Source organism: Taeniopygia guttata, chromosome 17 (genome assembly GCF_048771995.1).
Source record: "Taeniopygia guttata chromosome 17, bTaeGut7.mat, whole genome shotgun sequence".
Taxonomy (NCBI): Eukaryota; Metazoa; Chordata; class Aves; order Passeriformes; family Estrildidae; genus Taeniopygia; species Taeniopygia guttata.
Window position 1 is genome coordinate 1,795,893 of NC_133042.1, and position 22,004 is coordinate 1,817,896.

Consider the following 22,004-nt stretch of genomic DNA (forward strand, 5'->3'; position numbering starts at 1 on the left):
CAGCAGGATACCGAGCTGCTCCCCGTAAACACACCTCCCGTGCTTTCGGCTCCCAGCGGGTGCGGCTCGGGGACCTCCCCGAGTCCTGCCCAAAGGTAATTTCATGTCACGGCTGCCGTGTCCCCCGAGTCTCCCAGGCGAGGATTTGGGAGGTGCGGGAAGCGCTGCGCTGCCAAGCGATGGTTTCCTGATCGCACACACTTCCCAAAGACACCTGCGGGCGGCTGATAACAGGCGCTGACTGGAAATAACGCCGCGGCGGCACTTTCGTGTCCAACAAGTGGCTGTCATTGAATCACTGAATTACAGAATAACTGGGGTTGGAAGGGACCTCTGGAGATCGTCCGGTCCAGCCCTCTGCCAAGAGAGGGTCACCCGGAGCAGGTGACACAGGATCGCTTCCAGGTGGATTTGGGATGTGTCCACGACCTCCCTGGGCAGCAAAGAGCAAAATGGGAAGAATGCTCTCCCGCTCTGCTGCCATGGGCCATGGAAACTCCACTTGTGTCCATCAGAGCTCTCCCTAAAACACTCCTCTGACGGTCTGGGTATCACAGACACGGCTCCAGAGTCAGGGGCTGGTTCCCTGTTCCATGTCCGGGGACATGCCAAAGGGACCCTGAAAGGTTTATCGATCCTCGGCTGGCACCAGACGGACCAGTCCGGGATGGAGGAATGGGCACATATGGGTGTTTTTTTGTTTTGGGATTCTGTGTCCATCACCATGGCTCGTGTCGCGGGCCGGGGGTCTCCTGTGTGAGGGGAGGGCGCTGCTGGCGGCGGGGCCCGGCCGGTTCCCAGCCGGGGGATGCGGCACCACCTCAGATCACATCACCGTGCCCGGCCCTGCCGCTGTCCGGCAGCCCGGAGCCCGTTCCCGGGGCAGCGGGGGCGGAGCGCTGACCCCGGCCCGGAGCCGGCTCGGAGCGGGGCGGCCCCGGCGCAGCTCCGGCCCCGCCCCGGCCCCGCGGGGCTCGGCCTGCCCGGCCGGGGGCGGGGCCGCGGGGCCGCCCCGGTGCGGCGGGGCCCGGCCCGCAGAGCCCCAGCGCCGCCGCCATGAGCAGCGCGGAGCCGCCGCTCGGCGCCGGGCCGCGGGCAGCGCCCGCCTGGCAGCGGGAGATCCTGGAGCGCAAGCGGGCCAAGCTGGCCGGGGCGGGCGGCGAGCCCGAGCCCCCGGCCGGGGAGCGGCTGGTGGTGGCGGAGAGCCTGGGCCCGCTCCGCGAGAACCCCTTCATGCGGCTGGAGAGCGAGCGGCGCCGGCTGCGGCAGGGGCGGCCCGGGCCCGGCGGCGCGGCGCGGCCGCTGCAGCAGCTGCTGGAGCTGTACAGCGCCGTGCCCGGCATCCGCACCATCCGCGCCGACAACATCCTCATCATCGAGTCCCGCGCCGACCCCGCCGCCTGCTTCGCCGCGGGGGATGCGCCGCCCGCCCGCCGCCGGGACCCGGCCGGCGCCGACCCGCTGCGGGAGCTGCTGGCCCGGCGCGGCGCCGCGCTCGCCGAGATCCGCGCCGAGCAGGTCGTCATCTACGAGACGGCCGAGCCGCCGGAGCCGCCGGAGGCGGCCGAGCCGGGCACCGTCAGCCGCCTCCTGGAGAAGTTCGGGCAGCGGCCGCGGGGCCGCCGTCGCCGCGTTGCGGACGCGCTGCCCGGGACCGGCGGGGCCGCGGCCACGCCGCAGGTGGGACCGGGCGCTGCCCGCGCCGCTCCGCCCGCGGGGCCCGGCTCCCCCCGCGCCCCCGCGCCCCTCCAGAAGGGACCCGGCTTCCCCCGGGCTCCGGCGCCAAAGGCGGGACCGGCATCTCCGCCGGCGGTCCCGGCCGCCCCTCCGCCGCTCCCCGCTCCCACCCGGGCCGCCACCCCCCCAGCGGTGCCGGCGTCCCCCCAACCCACGGTCCTGCAGCCGGCGTCCCCCCGGGCTGTCACCCCTCCGCCCACGGGCCCCCCACGGGCTGTCACTCCCCCGCCCACAGTCTCCCCTCGGGCTGTCACCCCCCAACCCACGGCACCCCCGCGGGCTGTCGCCCCCCAGCCCGCACCACCTCCCCGCGTTGTCACCCCACATCCCGTGTCCCCCCAGCCCGCCCTGGCTCCCCCCCGGGCTTTCACCCCCGAGCCCGCAGCCCCCCAGCCCGCCCCGGCTGCCCCGCGGGCTGCAGCCCCCCAGGCGGCCCCAGCTGCCCCCAAGGCTGCGGCCCCTCAGGCCAACAACTGCTTTCTGCACAAGATCAGCTCCAACTCCTTCACGGTCACACCCCGGGGGCAGCCCCCCGCCGCCCGCATCCCCGAGCCCGCCGCTGTCCCCGCCGGCCGCCCCGCAACGCCCAAGGGGCCACCAGTGCCATCCGCCAGCCCTTCCCACGCCAGAGCCAACGCCAGGAGGCCAAAGCCGGAGGAGGCCGAGGTGGCCGTGTCGCCCCTGCCCAGTGCCAGTCCGGCCCCCAGTGCCACCGGCGCCCCTCGGCCGCTCTCCGCCTCAGCGCCCCGGGCCGGGGGCTCCTTCGAAATCCACCCGGCCCCCAAACCCGACTTGGCGGCCATCCCGGCCCACGACCTGCAGGCACAGGCTCTGGCCAAGCTGCGCCTCAATTCGCGCAATTCCTTCATCTTCGTGCCCCGCCGGGAGGGCAGCCCGGCTCGGCCCCCGGCCCAGATTGCCCGGCCAGGGCCGCCGCCGCCGCCCTCGGAGGAGAAGGCGCCCAAGGAGCCCCCGAGGGCTCCCGCCCCGGAGCAGGAAGAGCCCATCACTTCCCCGCCGGCGCCTCTGGACCCGTCGGTACCTGTGACTTACATCGATGACATTGTGGAGCCGGACAGCGGGGCTGGCCCGCCTGCGAGGACGGGGAGCTTGGCGGAGCAGCCCGGAGGAGCTGGCCCTGACCTGGAGATGGAGTTTTCCTCTGTGCCCCTCTACAAAGCACACTCTGTCACCCAGCAGCGGGGAGGCAGCACCTTCACTGTCGTGCCCAAAAGGAAGCCCGTGGCCCCCGGGCTGCAGGCTCTCGCTGATGCCAGCGGAAGGCCGCAGCGGGAGGAAGAGGAGGAGGAGGAGGAGAACAAAGGAAGAGGCAAAGCCGTGGAGAACGCTGATGGGCCTCAAGTGGGGATAGCCCATAAAAAGCGCTACCCCACGGTGAACGAGATTGAAGTGATCGGAGGGTACCTGTCCCTGGAGAGGTCCTGCATGAGCAAGACGGGCTCGCGCCGCAAGAAGGTAACGGGGCACTCTGTGCCCAGCAGCCAAGTGACAAATGGCCCGGGACCGCTTTGGGTTTGGGTGTTCATGAGGCGCTGCTGGGAACACGGGCAGTGTGTTTGCCCCTTGTGGAGCCAGAGGCTGCCCTCAGCCTGGCTGAAGCAGGGGGTAAAACAGGCTCAGAAGTGAAGCCTTGGGACTGGTGGGAACAGGAGAGGGAAGGTGGAACTCCACCACACTGATGCAAAGGACATTTCAGAATTGTAAGAAAGGAACCAGAGATTAATATTTCTCATAGCCAATATTAGGAGAGCTTGCAACTCTGCAAGCCCGGTGTCTTGTTTGCTTTTACTGTCTCCTGGAACTTTAAAGGGAGCCTGAGGACCAGAGCTAGGAGATGGGACTTGGTGTATTAAACAGAATTTGCCCTCAGGGAGGGGGCACTGGGTCTGTCCCACAAAGCAGCCGAGGGTGGGATGTGCCCTGCAACAGCTGCAGGGCCTCTCCCACCCCAGCCCTTCTTGGAGATACGATAATGGAAAGTAAAATATTTCAGGAATTTAGGAAATCAGGGGGAGCTGCGTGTTTGGAGCAGCTGTGGGCTTGCCCTCCTGCTCTGCTCTGCTCGATGTGTCTGAGGGGTTGGACGTGCTGAGCTGCCCGTGGTCCCCGGGCAGGGTGGTATTGGCATCTTCCTGCATTAGTGATCTATTGATAGAGGCTCAAGAATTAGGTCTCGATTAGGCAGAAAGAGATCAGTAAGAACTTAACTCCCATTGATAGGATTATACCACCTGCTCCTTCTGAATGTACAGCTACAGCTCTGAAGGTACAGGAGATGCTGATTGCTCCAAATGCCTTTGGAGTGAGCAAATGCCAGATTTTCTCACTCTTGGGGAGTAACTTAGATCCTTGTGAGCCCTAAATTGAGAATTAATCTTTGTAAGGCTTGGTGAAATGCATCTGGGTGTGATAAGAGGAGTGGGGGAGAGTTGTTTGGCTCTGAAGGCACACCCTGAGGTGGCAGATCCTGACTTTTAGGGCTGTGATGTGACGTGTTTTTCCATAGTGGGAATTGTTGGACATTTCCGTTACCCAAATCCAGGTAGATAAGCGAGGGACTGAATGCACATGGGTGCCTGAGGCGCTGAGCATTATAATTTGAGTCAATCCTTTGAGCAGGACGCATCTCATTTGAAGGGAGGCAGGGAGTGCTGCTGTCAAATTCCTCCCTAAGCACACGCAGCCTGTGGTAATTTGATGGTGACTAATGCAGGGAGCAGGTCTGGAGCACCCTGAGATCCAGAGCAAGCAAATGAGCAGAGAGTGTTGATTCTTGCTCAGTGCTCCTGAAACTTTTCCTTGTTTTTCTACGGGGAAATTCTTGGTCAGACTGGAGTTGTTCTGCTGCTTAAACACCTGCTGGCTTGCACTCATTGCAGCTGTTTTGGCTCTGTTCAAGTTCAGTTTGGGGTGTTAATTGGATTTATACCAAATCAAGTGTGTGGTATAAATGGTGAAAATATTAATACAGCATGTTACAGTTGTGAGTGCTCTTAGGATGGAGCAGAGGACACAGAGGGAATCTTGTGGGATGGTCATATTTGGGTAAACCCAACTTTTGATGGAGCTGAGGAGCTGATTTTTCTGAGCAGGGGATGTTTTTGGGACGCAAAGAACAAAGCCTCAAGTAAAACCAGTTAAATGGTGCACAGTGGAAGGTGTCCGTAACAGCACCAAAAGGAGGGAGGGAGATGAGCACAAGTCCAGTGCAGTGACTGAATTGATTTTTGGTCGGTCAAACCCAGAAAAGTCGTGGCATGACCAGCCTTGGAGCTGTCTGAAACTTGCCAGGGAAAATTTTGAGCAACTGGCAGGTCAGTCTTGCTTAAGGTAGGAGTTTGGGCTAGAGACCTCTAGAGGACCTTTCCCCAGCCTAAAATACTGTGTAATATTGGTTAACTACTGTTTTGTATGTCACTGGTGGATTTTTGTGGCATTGGGAAGGTCGTGGAGCTTTTCTGCCCCTGTTCTTACCAGCTTAACAGCATTAATTACTCTGCTGTGCAGCTGAGGTGCCAAATACTGCAAGGTGCACACACAGCTGTTCCCTAAGAACTGTGTGTAGGGTCAGCCTCCAGGAGAACTTGTGTAAACATTTGATTTCTGAGAGGAGAGAGATTAAAAAGCGAAGGAGGAACTGCCTGTTATATTTGCAGAACTCGGGAAGCTGAAACAAATACGGACCCTTTGAAAAATAAGATGGAGCTGAAGGAAAGTAGTCAAGATACAATTTTCTGGGTGAAATTAAATGTGGTATGGGAGAAACACCCATTTTTCTTTCACTTCCTTCCTGCTCAGTCAAGCACAGAGTATGACTTTGTAGCCAAGGTCTAGAAGATGCTGATGGGGACAAATGGAAAGATTTCTGTTTACTCTTGACCTGGAGGATGTTTGTGGCTTTACTCTGGGTAATAAGGCTGAGTGTTGATGCCTGAAAAGGAAGGAGCTTGTATTAAGATGCATTCCTTGGTTTCTTCCCAAGAGATCACTCTGTGTCTCCAAGGCAACCAGCCAAAAACAAGAGTTCTGTTTTGTAGCTGTGTTGGGGTTTTCAGAAACTTGATTTTGGCCCGAATTGAGCAGAAACAGACTGTTCTTGTGAGCAGGGAGCTGCAGTTGTCAGTTAAAACCAATCCCCTTTCCTTTTTGGGGTGTCAAAACCTGATGCTGGTTTTAGTTGAGCAGCTTCTGTGTCTTTTGGGGTGAGCAAGCCCTTCTTGTGCCAAGCATCTTCCTTTCCAAACCTTGCTTTTAAAAAGGTCTTTAATTATGCTCCATACTCAAGAAAGTAGTGCATAGTGAAACTTCAAGAACTTGGAAAAGTTTAACTGTTTGCTGATGCCCAGCAGGAATCTGGGAGATAAACAGCAGGTCAGCACAGTCTGGAAATGCTGTGGATCAGTGGCTGTAAAGTCAGGGGTAATGATTTATTAGGAAGGAGGGTGTTAGCCCTGCCAGTTGGACCCCACTGAGATGCAAATAGTGTTTTTCTTCAAATGTAGAAATTCAGGCTCCCTTTTCCATCTCCATATGTGGCCGCTGATTGCCTGACTGTGGTAGTGGTGCCAGCAAAGTCGAGCTGATTTGGTGCCTGTGCCCTGATCCACATCCTCCATGGCTTTCTGGGAGGGTGGCTGGGACAGCCTGGGAGTGGTTCCAGCACTGCTCTGCTCAGAGGGACCTCCTGCCCCTGCTCCTGCCTGCGGGACTTGTGGCTTTGCTGTGGCCTGGGGGCTGCTGCTGCTTCAAGGCCTTTCAGGATAAACAGCTTTATTGCTCCTTCCAGACCTTCAGATATGTGAAGCAGCTGTTACTTTGGGGGTTGAAGCTGGAGCTTGGTGAGGGAGAGGACGATGATGTATTGGAAATAAAAAATCCATTCCCAGCTCTGTTGTGGAGCTGCTGTGGGGGGACAGGGATGTGAAGGTCAGTGTGGGGCTGTGTGGGATGGGACACATCAGGGTCTGCAGGTGGAGGGCAGAGCCCCAGCCCTGCTCACCATGGGGGATGGATGTGCTGGAGCTCCTGTGCTCCTGCATGGGTTCAGGTGTCCTTCAGGGCTGTTCATCTGCTCCAGGGCTGTTTTGAGAGCTCTCCAGGCAGTGCCACCAGCAGTTCAGATAAAGCAGTGTGGGTGGGACTCAGGCTGAGAAGTGTTTGCAGCTCCGCAGGGACGTGCCAGGAGCTGCTGGGCAGCTGCTGGAGGAGCTGGCTGAGCTCTCAGAGAGGACAGGATACATGTACAGGGATGGAAGGAGACCTACTGACCTTTATTCTAAACTGGGAGTGGGGCAGAGGATACTGTTAGTGACCTCTGCTCAGGGCTCCTCTTTGTACTCTGTTATTGCAGAGAAGTAAAGGCATGTCAGCAGTGCCAGGAGGAAGAGAAGGCTTTGCTGCAGGATGTGGATCTTTGGGATCTCAGAGGATAAAATCCTGCTCATCTAAGCTGACAAGAGTCAGTGGTGGTTTGGTTACTTGCCAGAATAATGTGCAGTAAAGTTGTGAGTGAGATAGAAATCTGGGTTTCTGCAGAACATGTGGTTGGTGTGTGGGGTGAGAGCTAGGGAAGGACAAAGCACTGCAGGGGCAGCTGGGCTCCTCACAAGCAGCCACTGGCTTTGGGCTTCAGGCTCTGCTCTGGCTGGAGCTGGACTCTGCCCTGGCCCTGCTCCTTCAGTGCGTCACTCCTGCAGGACATCCCAAGTGCTTTCCTCTCCAGGATCCGCTACCTCCTGGAGATCCTGCAGGGAAGGTGAATGAGATCTGGCCAGGCCAGCCAAGGTCCTGTGAATAACAGGACCTGAGAGCCAACAGACATCAGCTTGTTGATGGATTTAATGTTTGGTGCTTGTCACTGCTGGCAGTTTGCCGTGTGCTGGCAGGCGAGTCGCAGCCCAGTGTGAGCAGGGATTACGGGAACAAGGCTGCTGGGATCCAAACAGTTGGAGTCCAAAGCTAAATTGTCTTCAAAGATGTTCATCTGAACTTCAAAAAGTTCCAGCTTACACAAACTTTAGCATGGTCCATGTCCTAATCTTTTGAGCTGCGTAATGCCTGAATGTGGCTTCCAAATTCCCACTTAAGTCTGTTAAAAATTATTTTAAATGCCCCTCAGTTTTGATCATGGACAGCAGATTTCTTTGTCTAACCTGCTGAACTTCTTGCTCCGTTGTTTTCCATCTGTTCAGATCTGCTGGAGATGGTCTCCTGTGAGAACCAGGTGTAGGTTTGGGATGTTGGCAGGGATCAACATTTTCAGCTGCTGCCCAGACCTGTTTGGAGCAAGTCTGCACAGTGTGGAGTCTAAATACTGGTGGCTGCCTGAAGCTTTTTTTTTGTTTGTTTTTTGTTTTTGTTGTGTTTTTTTGCAATGTATAACAAACATAAATTAACCATAACACAAGTAAACTAATCTGGTAGTAGAAGAAAAAATTGCTCTGCAAAAATTCATTTGATTATGTCATCTCTGTGTTTTGGAGGGGTCAGGGCAGAGATTTGTGTTCTTTAGCTCTTGGAGAACTGCATGTTCCTGTTCTATTTTCTGTCTCTGACCATGTTCTGCTGGGGCAGATTCATCTGCCACCTTTAAGGAGGGGCCGTAGCAGTATCTGACATGGATGTATTGCATTTTTAGGAGATGAGGTCAGCAGTGATAAGTCATGCTCAGGAAATAAGTGTTTTGGATGATGAAGTGTGGCCCCTCCTCTGCAGAGATGATCTCCATTAGCTGTCAGATGGCAGCAGGCTCTTTCACCCAGACAGGGCCATTTTCCTGCCCTTTGCTAATTCCACAGGTTTGTTTTTTTTTTTTGGTTTTTTTTTTTTTTCTGTGATGTTGATAGCTGAAGCCTGGAAATCAGAATTTGCTGCAGTTACAGCTTTTAAACCACTTCACAAGCTGCCCCCGAGGCTGTCAGTGGAGCAGTGGGTGGTTTTTTGTTTCCCCACTATATCCAGCACCTTGAAGTGCTGGGACTTTGTTGTATGAAACCCTGGCAGAGTCTGAGTCAGATTTATCTCATCTCTGTAGTGGGAAACTTTCTGTGATTGAGGCTCTGCATGGCCTCACCACTCCCATGAGCTTCTTCTCATGCTGCAGTGAGAGTCTGAGCTGGTCCCAAATTCCCCTGGTTCTCTTGCCCCTGTGTTCTGCTGCTGCTGTCAGCACTGCAGGGAATGGACAGATGGGCTAAAATAGAAACTCTTAGGCAAATAAAGCCGAGCCTGGCTTTGAAGCTGGTTAGGACGTGCCCAGGGCTCAGCCTGCCCCACAGCTCAAGAGGAGATTTGAAGTACTTTGTGCTCTGAACTCTAATCACGAGGATTACAGTTAACGTTTTCTTAATCAGTTTCTCTAATCTGTGGACCAGATTGGAGATGGTTTATAATTTCCCTCCATCTCAAGGATTCAGTTTGTTTCAGGTTTGGGTTTTCCTTTCCACTCTGGTACATACATGGTCATGGTGTTCTGAGGAGAGCAGAGGAAGGACACTGGGGTGGCTGGGGCAGGAGTCCTGCTGGTCTGTGTTATATCTGGGGAACAGTAGGGAAAATGAAAATATTTAGTTTCTGGGTGCAGTAGCAGTGAAGGAAATCTGGGTAAGATCTGCTGCAGCAGCATCTCCTTCACCTCAGGGGTTGTTCTCACCCCCCTCCCAAGTGAAACCTGAATTTAAAAGCTATTTACGACCCAGACTTCCAGTGACTGCAGCAGTCTGTGGGGCTGGGAGGATATCCCTGTTTGCCAGTTTATGTAGGAAGAGTCACATGAAGTGTCTGTATCACACAGACCAACTTCACAAACATCCTGGGAAAATCTGGGCTGGAGGAACTCGGTGCTGATGTTTTCCGAGAAGTGCCCTTCGGATGATCTTGGGAACTTGGCAGGATGGAGCTGCTGCTTTGTGGGCATTGTAAGAATGTCGGAAATATCTCAGACAAAACACTTGTTTGTGCAGGGAAATTGTGTTGCTTGCAGCTGCTGAAAATGCAGCTCTCAGGTCACATCCCTGAGGCTCCTGGTGAACCTGCTGCGCTTGCTTCTCATCGAGGAAGTTCCTTTTGCATGTTAAAAGAGAGGGCAAGGGCAAGAGAGACATGAACTCTGGTGTGCAGGTGATACTGTTCAAATCATGGGAGCCTTTGGTCATGAATGAGCTCCTTGACAGGGTGGGAAATAATTCTGCTCCCAGCCTCTCTGTATTTCCCATGGAATGATGCTCCATGGGTCCCATTCCAGCACCAAACCCAGGTATTTTTGTGAGCTGCTTTGGGCAGTCTGGGTTGCACAAAAATGTTTATGGAATGATGCTCCATGGGTCCCATTCCTCTCTCTATTTCCCATGGAATGATGCTCCATGGGTCCCATTCCTCTCTCTATTTCCCATGGAATGATGCTCCATGGGTCCCATTCCAGCACCAAACCCAGGTATTTCTGTGAGCTGCTTTGGGCAGTCTGGGTTGCACAGAAATGTTTATGGACGGCAGCTCCCAGCACTGCACCTCGTTGTAGCTACAAATAGGCTGCTCAGAGCTGCCTGTACTCAGGAGCTCCTGTGCTGTTGGAGAGCTCTGTGTGGCTTTCATAAGGACACCAAGTCTTGACACTAATTGTACCTTGCTTATCCTGCTCCCTTAGTGCATTCAGATGAGATTTGTTTCGTACAAGTAGGGAGATTTGTCCAGCTCTTAGGGGCCAAGTAAGAAATTTTTGAATTGCTTGTTAAGCTGTGGAAGGCTCTGACTCCTCTGCCTGCAGATGTGAAGAGGACTAAAGGGCTCCCAGGCTGAATGGCTGCTCTGTGCCCTGGCACACTGGGGCTCCAGCTGTGCTTGTGTGGGCACTGGAATCTCCCTTTTCCTGCTCAGTGAAGGGAAGAGTTAACCAAGCCACCTGCCCCACATGCTCTCAGGGCAGTCCCTACCCTGTCACCTCTCCTCAGGAATTTGAAACTTGCCCATGTCTTGCACAAGGAGTTTAATATTTCGAATCTCCATGCATTGCTCCTATCTGCCATGTGCTTCAGCATATTGATTACACAGAGCTGGCTTTGTGGGCTGCCTTGTAAATGGAGACTTTCTTGTTTTGCCTTGTGGCTTGGGAGCTGGGATGTGATCCTGAAGGAAATGTCTCCTTTGCCAGCCACACAGGGCTTCCCTGACATGCTCCTGCTGTAAATCTTTAGTGCTCTTAGCTCTACTCAGTAACTCACTGAGGTGCAGTTAATGGCTGAGCAAAAGTCAGTGTTACTCTCAGGAAATACTTCTTGGAAAAGCATGATCAAGTGATTCTGTGGTGTCATAGTTCCAGTTCCCCAAAACTCTTCTTTTAGTTCAGAATGACAGAAAAGTACATTTCTGAACTGCCATCTGCAGTTTTCTGGGCATACTTAGAATGCTTCAGCCATAGCAGTACAGGGTTAATCTGATTTAGGAACCAAGCCTCAAGTCCCCTCTGTTCTAGGGATATTTGTCAGGGAAAAACCCTTTCTTTGTGTGTCAAGGAAGGGCTTTAGAGGCACAAAAGCTCCTTATCTTCTGAATGATAGCAAATGCCTTGGTGATGTGCTGGTGATTCTGCAGTCCCCAGGGCACTATTTCAGGCTGCCCACATAGTCTGTGCCTGGAGTTATTCAACAATTTGGGCTGACACATTATTGTTTTCACGACAAGCACAGAGACAAGCTCATTTCTAACTCCAAAAAAATGGCTCATTTTCCCAAAAATCCTTTATCTAAAAGTTTCTTTTAATGGGAGCTGTCTAGATCATTGACTGCGGGCTGCTGTGAAAAAACTGAAGGTCTCTGCAGAGGTTTGGAGTTTATGAACTGCTTTTCTGTCTCCTTTCACTAAATCTGCTGCTCTGTGGGACTGGTCAGATGGGAAGAGCAGGGTAAATCTCTGTGGCAGCTGGGAGGTTGTTCTGTGTTAGAACCTCCTCTTTGTACAGGTCCTGAGCCTCCACCCACCAACCCCATGGGTTTGGAGCTCGAGCAGCTTTCCTGCCCTGCTGGGGCTCTCTGCAGCCCTGCCTGGGATGCTCTGTGTGCACAGGCTTGCTGACACTCCCAGCTGGATGCAGTTTCAGGTGTCAGGTGATGTCTTGTGCCTCCTTGACCCAATCTTTAGACAACCAGTGCAGCAGCAAATGTCCCTCAGTGTGAGGTGGCACGGGGGCACAAGGTTCTTCAGAACACTCGTTTTGTTTGTGCTTGTTGTCTCAGAGATGTCGACCACTGCTTTGTGTTCATGCTGGATTGTCCACCTTTCCTGCAGGTACCAGCCAAAGCCTCCTGTGCTGCTGAGAGGAGGCAACTTGTGTGGGGGAAAGGAGGGGCAGACACTGATCTCTTGTCTGTGGTGACCAGGGACAGGAGCCAGGAACGGCTGGAGCTGGGCCAGGGCAGCTCAGGCTGGAGAGCAGGAAAGGTTCTTCCCCCAGAGGTGCTGGCACTGCCCAGGCTGCCCAGGGAATGGGCACGGCCCCGAGGCTGCCAGAGCTCCAGGAGCCTTTGGCCAGCGCTGCCAGGGATGCCCAGGGTGGGATTTTGGGGTGCCTGTGCAGGGATGGGGCTGGGCTGGGTGATCCTGGTGGGTCCCTTCCAACTCAGCTTATTCTGTGATCCTGTAATAGAGCAGGTGTGAAAAGCTGCTTTAAATCACACCCAGCAGCTCCTGGCAGCCCCTGCGTGTCCTGGGGAGTCAGTGAGTCCCTGGATTTGTCACTTGGGAATTGTTGAGGACAGAGGATGATGAGAGGAAAATCAGTACGTGAAGAGAGCAGGTCTTGATCCCTGGTGCTGCTCTGTTGGGTTGGGACATGCTGGAGGTGCTGTGGGGTGGCACAGGGGAAGGGATGGAGCCCAGCTTGTGCTTCAGCACTTGTCGTCCCATGTCCCATCCTGCTCCTCAAGGACAGAGCAGGGACAGCAACTCCGGCAGGAGCCCCAGGTTTGGGACATGGGAACCACTCACAGGGAGGGGAGAGGGGCTCAGTCCTTCCCAGCCCCCTGTTCTGGGCTGCTGTGATGGGGATCAAATGCTGACTCAGACTCTCCCTGCTGGAATATAATTATAGGATGATTTTATTCTTTTAATGCCTAGATCAGTTACTTTTTTCTGGCTGTTACAAGGTGAGGATTTGGATTGTCAGAGAGGTTTCAGTTTAAAAGGTGTAAACACCCTAGTTATCACTTTGGCTTTGGCTCATCAGCCAAGCAGCAAATGGAGAAGAGAAAAGCCACAGTAAGGAGATTTCTTCTGGAGCTGAGGATGCAAGATTAACCCCCAGAGACTTCCACAGAGGTCCCTGGTGTATGAGAAGCCATTGGGTCTTTGCTCTGTCATTAATACTGCCTTGCAGACTTTCTTATCTCCCTTTTGGAGGTGAGGTGGCTGCTGACTGTCATTGCTCATGTTGTAGGTTGGGTTCAATAAATCAGTTATTTTTGTTTTTAATTAATCTCTGTATGTGGGGCTCTTTGGTGGCTGGTCTGGGTGCAGCCTAAGTTCTGACAGGCTGACACAAGGTTGACTTCCCTTTTCTAAATGAGATCTGCATGACTACTCAGATTTACGCTTTGTTGGGCAATGTTTGCCCTGGCTTCTCCATCCTGGATATTCTATTACTCATTACTGTTCAAATCCTGGCAAATAAATAAATTATTTTTGCTATGGCAACAAGAACCTATCGGTTGAACAGCACAATATTTCATGAAAAGCCTGATTTACTCTTTCCAGTGTGTCTGATTGTTGGGCAGAGTATTTATATATAAATTTATGTGTATATATGTATATATGGATTTGGGTTGGACCCTGGGTTTGTGACACAGCTGTGGGTGAAGCCTCCAGCTGAGCAAAGAGTGAAAATCCCTGCAAACATCCAGAGCTGAAGGGTGCAAAATTCTTCCTTGCCACAGCTGGCAGCTGCTGGGGCAGGAACAGGGGAAGCAGTGCTGAGACAGGCTGGGCAGAGGCCCTGGCTGGGCTCCAGTGAGCTTGGCTCTGCTGGCACATGCTTTTCTTCTAAAGAAACGTCCCCTGTTGCCTTTTCTGTTCCCATAAAAGTCCCTGTGGTCTGGCAAGGCGCTGCTGGCTGTGCAAACCTGTTGTCTGTGCCATGACTGGGCTCTTGGTTTTCCTTTTTGGCTGGTTCCTGGGACTGAAGCTGCCTGTGTTCCTTGCACACAGCACTCAGCTGTGCTCTGTAGCCACTCAGAGCATTTCTCTGCCCCATGTGTCCCCTGGTTTTGCCTGAATGCTTCGCCCTCCGTGTTCTGCTGGGTCAAGCAGAGCTGCTTTATGCGCCCCTGAAAGCCTTTTGTGCTTGGAGAGGGGAGCTCAGGTGCTGCCACAGCAGATTTTGGGGTTTGGGCTCTCTGCCCATGGGCAGGGCTGAGTGCCCCAGGGTCCATCCTGTGCCAGTGCCTGGTTGTGCCTTGTGTTTGCTCTCCCTGGGTGTGCCCAGGGTTTTACTGCAGCAGCCTCTGCCTGGTGCAGGGGCTGGGAGCAGGGGCTGGGATCTGCCACAGGGCAGGGCAGTGTGGTTTGGGGGAACTGGTGCCAGCCACACACAACTGCCTGTGTGAGCCTTGCAGGTGCTCTTGGCCCAGCTGTGCCCTGGGTGCCAGGGACTGGCTGGTTGCTCTTGTTATGTCAAGGGCTCAAGGACTGCCTCCTGCTTGAATTGGCTGTGGAGAGTGGGAGCTGTTGAGTTTGGGGCTGTTGGTGTTGTCTCTGGGCTCTGTGTGGGATGAGGGTGTCTCCAGGCTGTTTCTGCTCCGTTCTGCTCTTTGGTTTTGCTCCCTGCTGATGCTGTTTTCTCCTTCAGCACTGCATGTACCTTTGGTCCAAACTGGAATCAAGGTCATTTTTCTTAGAGATTTCCTCCAGATAGCAGAAAACCAGGAACATTGAGTTCCATCTCCCAAGCTTAAATTCTAAACCCCAAGGCATATCTCTCCGTTTAGCCAAGTACTTCTTGCCCTTCAGTGCCATTGGCAGCACTGGTAAATGGCCTCTGTGCATTTTCTGGTTCTGGGATAGCTCCTGGGCTTCCAGGAGCCCTGGGCACCTCCACCCTGGTGGCCTTTGTGCCTGGCAGCGTGGCTCATCCCCACAGGACAGACACCACATTGTGAGCAGGGACAGCCTGGCTTGGATCAGGGAGCATCTAGGTCAGCAGCAGGGATGGGAAATTCAGGGAGCAACAAGTGGGATGCTCTCAGCTTCAGGACCATTTCATTCCAGTCCCTTTTCTCTGAAATACAATTACTCTTCTGTGTCATTTGGGGAGACTCAGAGTGGCTGGGGCAGGGAATGGGGAAAGGCAGCTGCTTCCCTCCATGCAGTTTCCATCCCAGCTTCTCCTGGGAGCAGGGGAAGGGAGCCAGCCTGTGTCCAAGGTCCATCCTGCCCTGGGGCAGAGTAGCTCCAGCTCCAGCTGTGGCTTGCAGTGTGGAGGAGCTGCAGCTGGTCCCTCTGGTACCCAGATTCAAACTAAGCTGCCCTTGCTGCTTTGCTGAAAAGCAGCAGTGAAATGCTCCCCGTCCCGCTCTGGTCCCTCCAGAGCTCCATGGCTGCTGTGCATGGGCAGCACTGTGATGTGCTGGCAGCTCTGGCCCTTGGGGACATCCAGGTGTGACTTTGGCAACTCCTAATAATGTCACTGCAGTGCTCTGACCGCTGCTGTGACAGGGAATGGGTGCACCTGGGCACTATTGGTTTTTGAGGGCTGCTTGGGGCCAGGTCCCACTTCCCAGCCTCTGGGGATTTTCTCTATGACAGAACTGTGGGATAAATGTGCTGCACTTGCCCTTGGCCTGTCATTACACAGCATCTGGAGAGAAGACAACCACTGGGCTCCTGCTACCTGTCACAAGTTGCCACGTCCTTTCCATTCTGTCCATAACCCTATTAGCTGAATTTTAATTGTATTTAGAAGTAAAGGGATCACAACACCCTTTTAGACAGCTGCTCCTGAATCTTGATCTGTGTTGGCTAAATACTTCCCTACTTTTGGCATGAACTTATTCCTGGCAAGCTTATCCTTCTTATTTGTCTGATGTGTGCTGGCATCAGCAATTCTCTGCTCCTTGGTGGTTGTTTTCTGGAGTACTTACAAAGAGCTGTTATACTTTTTCTCCACCCTCACTTTTGCTGGTGTGAAGCTTTTGCCAGTGAATCTCCTGTGCACCTGCTGAGGTGACCTGTAACCAGATCCCTGGAGCACAGCGGTAGGTAATGATTAGGACAGGCAGGGCTGCAGGGGAGCAAACCTTTGCCTCAGCTTTTCTTTTCAGCTTGGACAGGCACATCTGGAGTTACTTCCACTGCCTGCTGCGTGTTACAGGGAGGAGAGAGCCAGGCAGTCCCTCTTTCCAGCCAAAATGCCTTGCTTAATTCCTGGCTTATTTAAGAAGCATCCTAATTATGATTACAGTCCTGTAGCCAATCCCAAATTTTCTTCCTCAGTTATTGACAGGTGATGAACTCTTAGTTCAAGGGTTGCTCTTAAACTCAATTCCATTTTTAGTGTTTTTGCTCTCCAGTTTTCTTCATGACCATAAAATTCCGGTTAGCCCTTGATGAACTCTTGTGTTTGAGTCACTTTCATTTCTCAGTCTCCCAGTTACAGTGGAAGTCATTAGTGACAATACTAGATAAAACTGGTTTTACACAAGAACCTTTTAGGCCTCCCCTTGTCCAGTATTTTCCCTGTCTGCTGCCAGCTGTTACCATCTCTCCTTTAGCTGCTTCCTTCTTCTCACATCTGGTTTTAATCCCTGTTTAATGTAGCTTAAATTGCTCTTTGCCAGAATGTCCTCTTAAGACTGGAGTCCTGATCATGGGTGCTTCTGTTTTCTGGAGCTTGGATACACAAAGGAGTTACCAGGAATTAGCAGTGTCACCTTTCCAACATGTGGGTGCTTTCCTGCTTGTCTCTCCCATGAGAGACGTGGTGGCAGCTCCTGCTGGTGTCAGTGTGAGGTGCTGGCAGAGGGCACAAAGACAGAGGTGCTCCAGACCCCTGAGCCTCCTGCCTCCATCCCATCCGTTTGGCTCTGCCTTTGGGGTTTCCCTCAGCGAGGCAGGAGATCCACCAAGGCACTTGGGGAGGGATTGGGGATCTGCAGTGGCCGCTTTAAACCAGGGGCAGCCCTGGCGTGTGCAGCGGCCCGTGCCAGAGCCAGCGTGGGGATCACTGGGTTCTTGTGCTCCTCCCTGATAATTCTCCTTTGCTGTTGCCCAGATGAAGATCTCTTTCAACGAGACAAGTTTGCAGACGATGTTTGAGTACCCCTCAGAGAGCTCCCTGGCAGAAGAGGATGAGGAAGAGGAAGGACACGCTTCGGAGACGGAGGAAAAATCTCGTACCTTTTATATTCCACGCCCAAACAGCACTTTGCATCCCAGTACACCTAACTCAGGTGAGCGAGGCACTGTGTTGGCACCGTGGGTTTCTAGTGGTGTCTGACACTGCCCATGTTTCCCACAGACTCATAAGGGGCTCCACGTGGGTGGAAATGCTAGTGGAGGTGAACAGGGAGCTGCACATGGGCAGCTTCCAGGCTGTCCCTGCTGGGATTCTGGTCCCACTTTTTGTGGGGTGGTGAGGAGTATTTACCTCATCTTTCTCCTTCCAGCAGATTTATCCAGCTACACCCCAAAGCACTCCGTGAAATTCAGCGAGTGGCAGGAGCAGAAGTATGAGGGTCCTGCTGCAGAGGGATCCCTCCCAAAGGAAGCTGATTCCCATGGGAACCAAGTCATGGTGAGGCTATAAATAACCAACTCTTGTGCTTCCTTGAGGGGTGGGGGTTGTTCCAGGCAGTGGATGGGACAGGATGTGCCTTCCCCTGCACACCTGTGTTTGTGTGCTGCCCAGGGAGCTGTGTCACTGCTCCCAAAGGGACCAACACACTGTCCCACTGCCACTACCACCTGCCCCTCCCCGGCTGCGTGAAGGAAACTCAAGGCAGCTGGCACACTTTGTGCTCAGCAGGAAAGGCAAGGATGTTTTGGAAGAAGTCCAGAGGGAGGCCAGGGAGGTGCTCCATGGGTTGAAGCCCCTCTGCTCTGGAGCCAGGCTGGGAGAGCTGGGGGTGTTCAACTGGAGAAGGTTCCAGGGAGAGCTCAGAGCCCCTTGCAGGGCCTGAAGAGAGCTTATAAAAAACAGGGAGTTTTTTTGTTTTTTTTTTAACATGGGCAGGTGATAGGACAAGGGGGAATGGTTTTAAACTAAAAAAGAAGAGATTTAGATTAGATATTGGAAAGAAATAGTTCCCTTTGATGGTGGTGAAGCCTTGGTGCAAGGTGGCTGCCCCTGGATCCCTGGTAGGCCAGGTTGGATGGGGCTTGGAGTGACCTGGGATAGTGGAAGGTGTCCCTGCCCCTGGCAGGAGGTTGGAACAAGGTGGGTTTTAAGATCCCTTCGAACCCAAACCATGGCAGGACGTTCTGATACTGCAGGGCACGTTTGGAGGGGGTCACTAACAAAACACACCCAGTTAGGCCGGGCAGGGTGCCCAGGCACCACCCAAGGGTGAGGGGGCTCCTTGGGCCGGCTCTGACCGCGGTGTCCCTGTGCTCTGCCCGCAGCTCACCCCGGCGGAGAAGGGCGGACTCTCGGATTTCAGCAGCGAGCCCGCGCTCTATTTCTGAGGCTGCCGGGCAGGATGGGGCAGTGCCACTGCCACCGTGTCCACACGGGAACCGCCACCCAAACCGCCCCGACCGCGGCTTTCCCGGATCCTGCTGCCAAGGGTGGACCAGATGCTCCCGGGCATCCTCGGAGAATATTTGCACTGGAGTTTGGGACTGCTTTCAAGGCGTATGATTTATTCTGCCTGTGGCCTTGCATATTCCTTGTTCAAGATCAGCTGCTGGTTAAGCAAGTGTGGGAAGGACATCTGTAATCCTCAGATGGATGTTGATTTTTCTCAGTGCTTGTCTGAGTCTAGGCACTGTGCAGGGTGTGGACAGCTTTTGCAACCTTCTCCCCAGTGGAGGATGGCTCTGCAGTGGAGCACTGGGCAGTGAGGTGTGTTCACAGCGTGCACATTTGGTGTCAGTTTGAAAAACCACTGAAGGTTCATGGTTTGCCCTTGGCATGTTTCCAGCTCTGGTTTTGCTGAAACATCATGGAATTCATGTGCCAGTTACACGTTTGTGGAGTTCACTGAACACCCTGAGGGAGGGATGGGAAGAGCAATGAATGCCTTTAGCTTTAGATGTTATTTTTGCACCAATCAGTAGAGAAGTGTCCAGACTGTCTCAAGCCTCTTGAAGATTCCCAAATATTGGCCATAGCTTTGGTCTGTCCTCCCCAGCTCTGGCATCCAGTCTCTGGGAGTTGCTGGTTGTACTCCAGTTTGCCAGTTCCTCTTGTTGCTTTGTTCCAAATCTGATTGATCTCTCTTGGTTGCTTCCTTCAAGCCACACTTGCTCTGCTCCTCTAGTCAAAGCATAGGAGGGACGTTTCACTCCTTCTGCAGAACTTGAACAAGGAATGTGGGTTATTTTTGTTTTTTTCTAGGATTTTTATAGTTCTATTGTAATTGTTTAATGCAGCCAATATGCAAAGGAATCTGCTAGAATCTTCCATTCAAGTTTTCTACTACTGTAAACTCAGGGTCAAAATTGCACTCTGGAACAGATGGAGCAGTGCTGCTAATGTGATTTGTACTCTGGGATTAAAAGAGATGTGGTGAGAACAGATCTGGCCTCTTTGGGCTTTATGGAATGAGTGGGGCGTCATCCAAAGGAACAGGCTGGTATCTTTGATTAAATTTGATGGTTATTGGTTTGTCTATTATAGATGATGAATATCTGCTCAAGTGACATTGCTCTGTGGACTGAAAATGCTCTGCATACCTTGCACTTGGTTTGGTGTCTGTTGTAGCAGCAAGGGAAGGTTGCTCTACTGAAAAACACAGGATTAAATGTTAGGACATACCTACTTGTAGCTGTTCCCTTCTGCCCTGGCTGCCTAAATACTTTTGGAAAGATAAGGAGAAAAAAAAAAAAAAAAAAAGAGCTACTCAGTAGTTTTAGATGTTGGTTGGGGGGGCCACAAAGAAGCGTTTTGCACCTCCTTGTCCATTCCAAGCTAATCTGAGGTGATCTGCCGGTGTCACTTGCGGGGAGCAAGATATGTCTGCCTGGGGCATGACACAAGGACCATGGAGTTCCATGTGTGGAGGCTTCTCCTGTTAAAAAAATCAGGGCAAGGTGCTGAGACTGGTGTAGAATGAGGGAAAATGTGAGACTGCTGCTGACAGCTAGATTTAAGGGGTGAGTTTTAGGCACAGCTTTTCTGGCAAATAAGGTCACAGTGAGCATCTTCCCCTGTGGAAAAGCCCAGCTCACTTTAAGGCAGCTCTATTTCTTGCAAAACTGCAGCTGGTAAAGCAAAGCTGCTTTCAACTCAAGTTAGGGACAAGGAATCTGAACTAGCCCTAGCTTAGTTCTCCTATGGATCCATGAGGAATGCTAAAGAATGCTAAAGCCAACACTGTCCTGCAGCTGTTCTGTGTGAGTTAATGCTGTGCCTGCAGCCCTGTGGGCAGGGCAGCTCTCGGGGGTGTGGGAGTGCAGAGCTGCTGCTGACTCTCTGCTCCTTCTCCTGGTGATCCTGCTCCACCTTGGAGCTAATTCAGCACTCTGCACTTCCCAGCCTCCTGCTCTATTCCCTGCCCAGGTACTCCAGGGCAGAGCAGAGTGAGGGCAGTCACCTCCTGGGATGTGCCTCAGGATCGCTGTGCTCAAAATGAAGCACAGGTATATTTCTGTAAATGCCTACCCTGATCTGTAGTGTTGGAGGATCTGCTTTACTGGGTCTCTGACTAATACCAAAGCACATCTGAAAGGAAAATTTGCTTCTGCAAAGCACAGGCTTTTATTAAATGTGGCATCCTTGGACCACAAAGCAGCTCTCTCTGGCCAACAGGACATTCCAGGCTGAAGAAGAAGTTTAGGAACGCTTTTGTCGACGTATTTGTTGTCCTAATGAAGTGTTCTGTGGATCAATGGCTTTACCAAGATCCCCCATTTCCTTCTTCATGACATCTAGCAATGTCTGAGAATTGTCCAGTATCTGGGAAAGAAATAAAAATAGCTTATTTTTACATAAACTGTTTCTCTTATGAATTCCCTTGCAGCAAGAGGGGCTATCCAGTCTTTCAGCCTCTAATTCCTGGTGATTTGTTATTCTGTCTCAGTGTGGGAGAATTTCTCTGGTTTATGTTCATATTCTGAATATGAAAGGCCTTAAGCAATTTATCTGCCTTGGAGCACACGGCAGAGAACTTCCTGAAGCAGACTGGGGGATTTTTGTTTGGTTTGGCTTTTTTTGGTTGGTTGGGTGGGTTTTTTTAAGGGAGATTTGGTATCTGGGCTTTTTAGACCAGTATTAAATTGTGCTCAGGTGACCCAGTTTCAACTCTTTTCCACTATTAAAACTGCACATTTTGGGTTTCCAACTTCAAGACTAACTGAAATCTACAGTGACCTTATGTCAGACTAGATCTGTTATTAATTTTCTCCTATTTTTAGCTCACAGTGTACATAATCTAACATCCCTACTTCCTATGCTCTAGACTACAGCATATTTAGGAGACCTTGCTGCATGTCCACCTCACCAGTTAAAAATTTGAACACAGTGGACAATTGTAACCAAATGTGATGGTTATAGTCCCAAAAATAATTTATGTTCCTGTGAGATTGTGGAATTCACCAAGTGATCAGAGAGGAGCTGAGGGAGTGCCCCACAGGATGAGGTCCTGGAAGAAGGTGAAATCCTGTGGGGGCTGGCAGAAGGCAAGGAGTGACAAACCAGGAGAGGAACTCTGTTAATTTCTGACTGTACAACACCAGCATCTCCTCCTCACCACCTCTTTCTAACTCCTGTGAGTGTCAGTTCATTTCAATAAACAGGAATTCAGCTGTAGGCTGGGGGTGTGACTTGGATCTCAGGTAAGGTTTCTTTTTAAAGGGGCTGTTTGTGTACTTGCAACATAGTTTTTAAGCTTTTAAATTTTTATGTGAGTTTCCCCTTTCACTTCAAACCATCAGGTCTTGCAGGACTTGAGGAAACATCTCCAGTCTCATCTGGAAAGTGATTGCCAGGGGAAAGCACCGACTTTGGGAGAGGAAAAGGAGCTGACACAGTAGTTGGTCACATTCAAAATGCAAATGGGAGGAGAATTTAGGCAGCAGCTAATAAAGAAAATAGTGTTTCTGAC

General features: G+C 52.6%; 1 protein-coding gene across 2 annotated transcripts; it reads left to right on the top strand.

Moving 5' to 3' along the window:
• Positions 1-1,000: 1,000 nt before the first annotated feature.
• Positions 1,001-20,894, top strand: LOC115497543 (taperin). Of its 2 annotated transcripts, none has more exons than XM_030286451.4 (4): positions 1,001-3,213; positions 17,012-17,189; positions 17,406-17,533; positions 18,361-20,894. In XM_030286451.4, the coding sequence occupies exons 1-4, from the start codon at positions 1,057-1,059 to the stop codon at positions 18,421-18,423; spliced, it is 2,526 nt and encodes an 841-aa protein (XP_030142311.4). In that variant the 5' UTR covers positions 1,001-1,056; the 3' UTR covers positions 18,424-20,894. The 2 variants fall into 2 exon arrangements, with proteins under 2 accessions (XP_030142311.4, XP_030142312.4); XM_030286452.4 differs by having other exon boundaries at positions 1,002-3,213; positions 17,409-17,533.
• Positions 20,895-22,004: the final 1,110 nt, after the last annotated feature.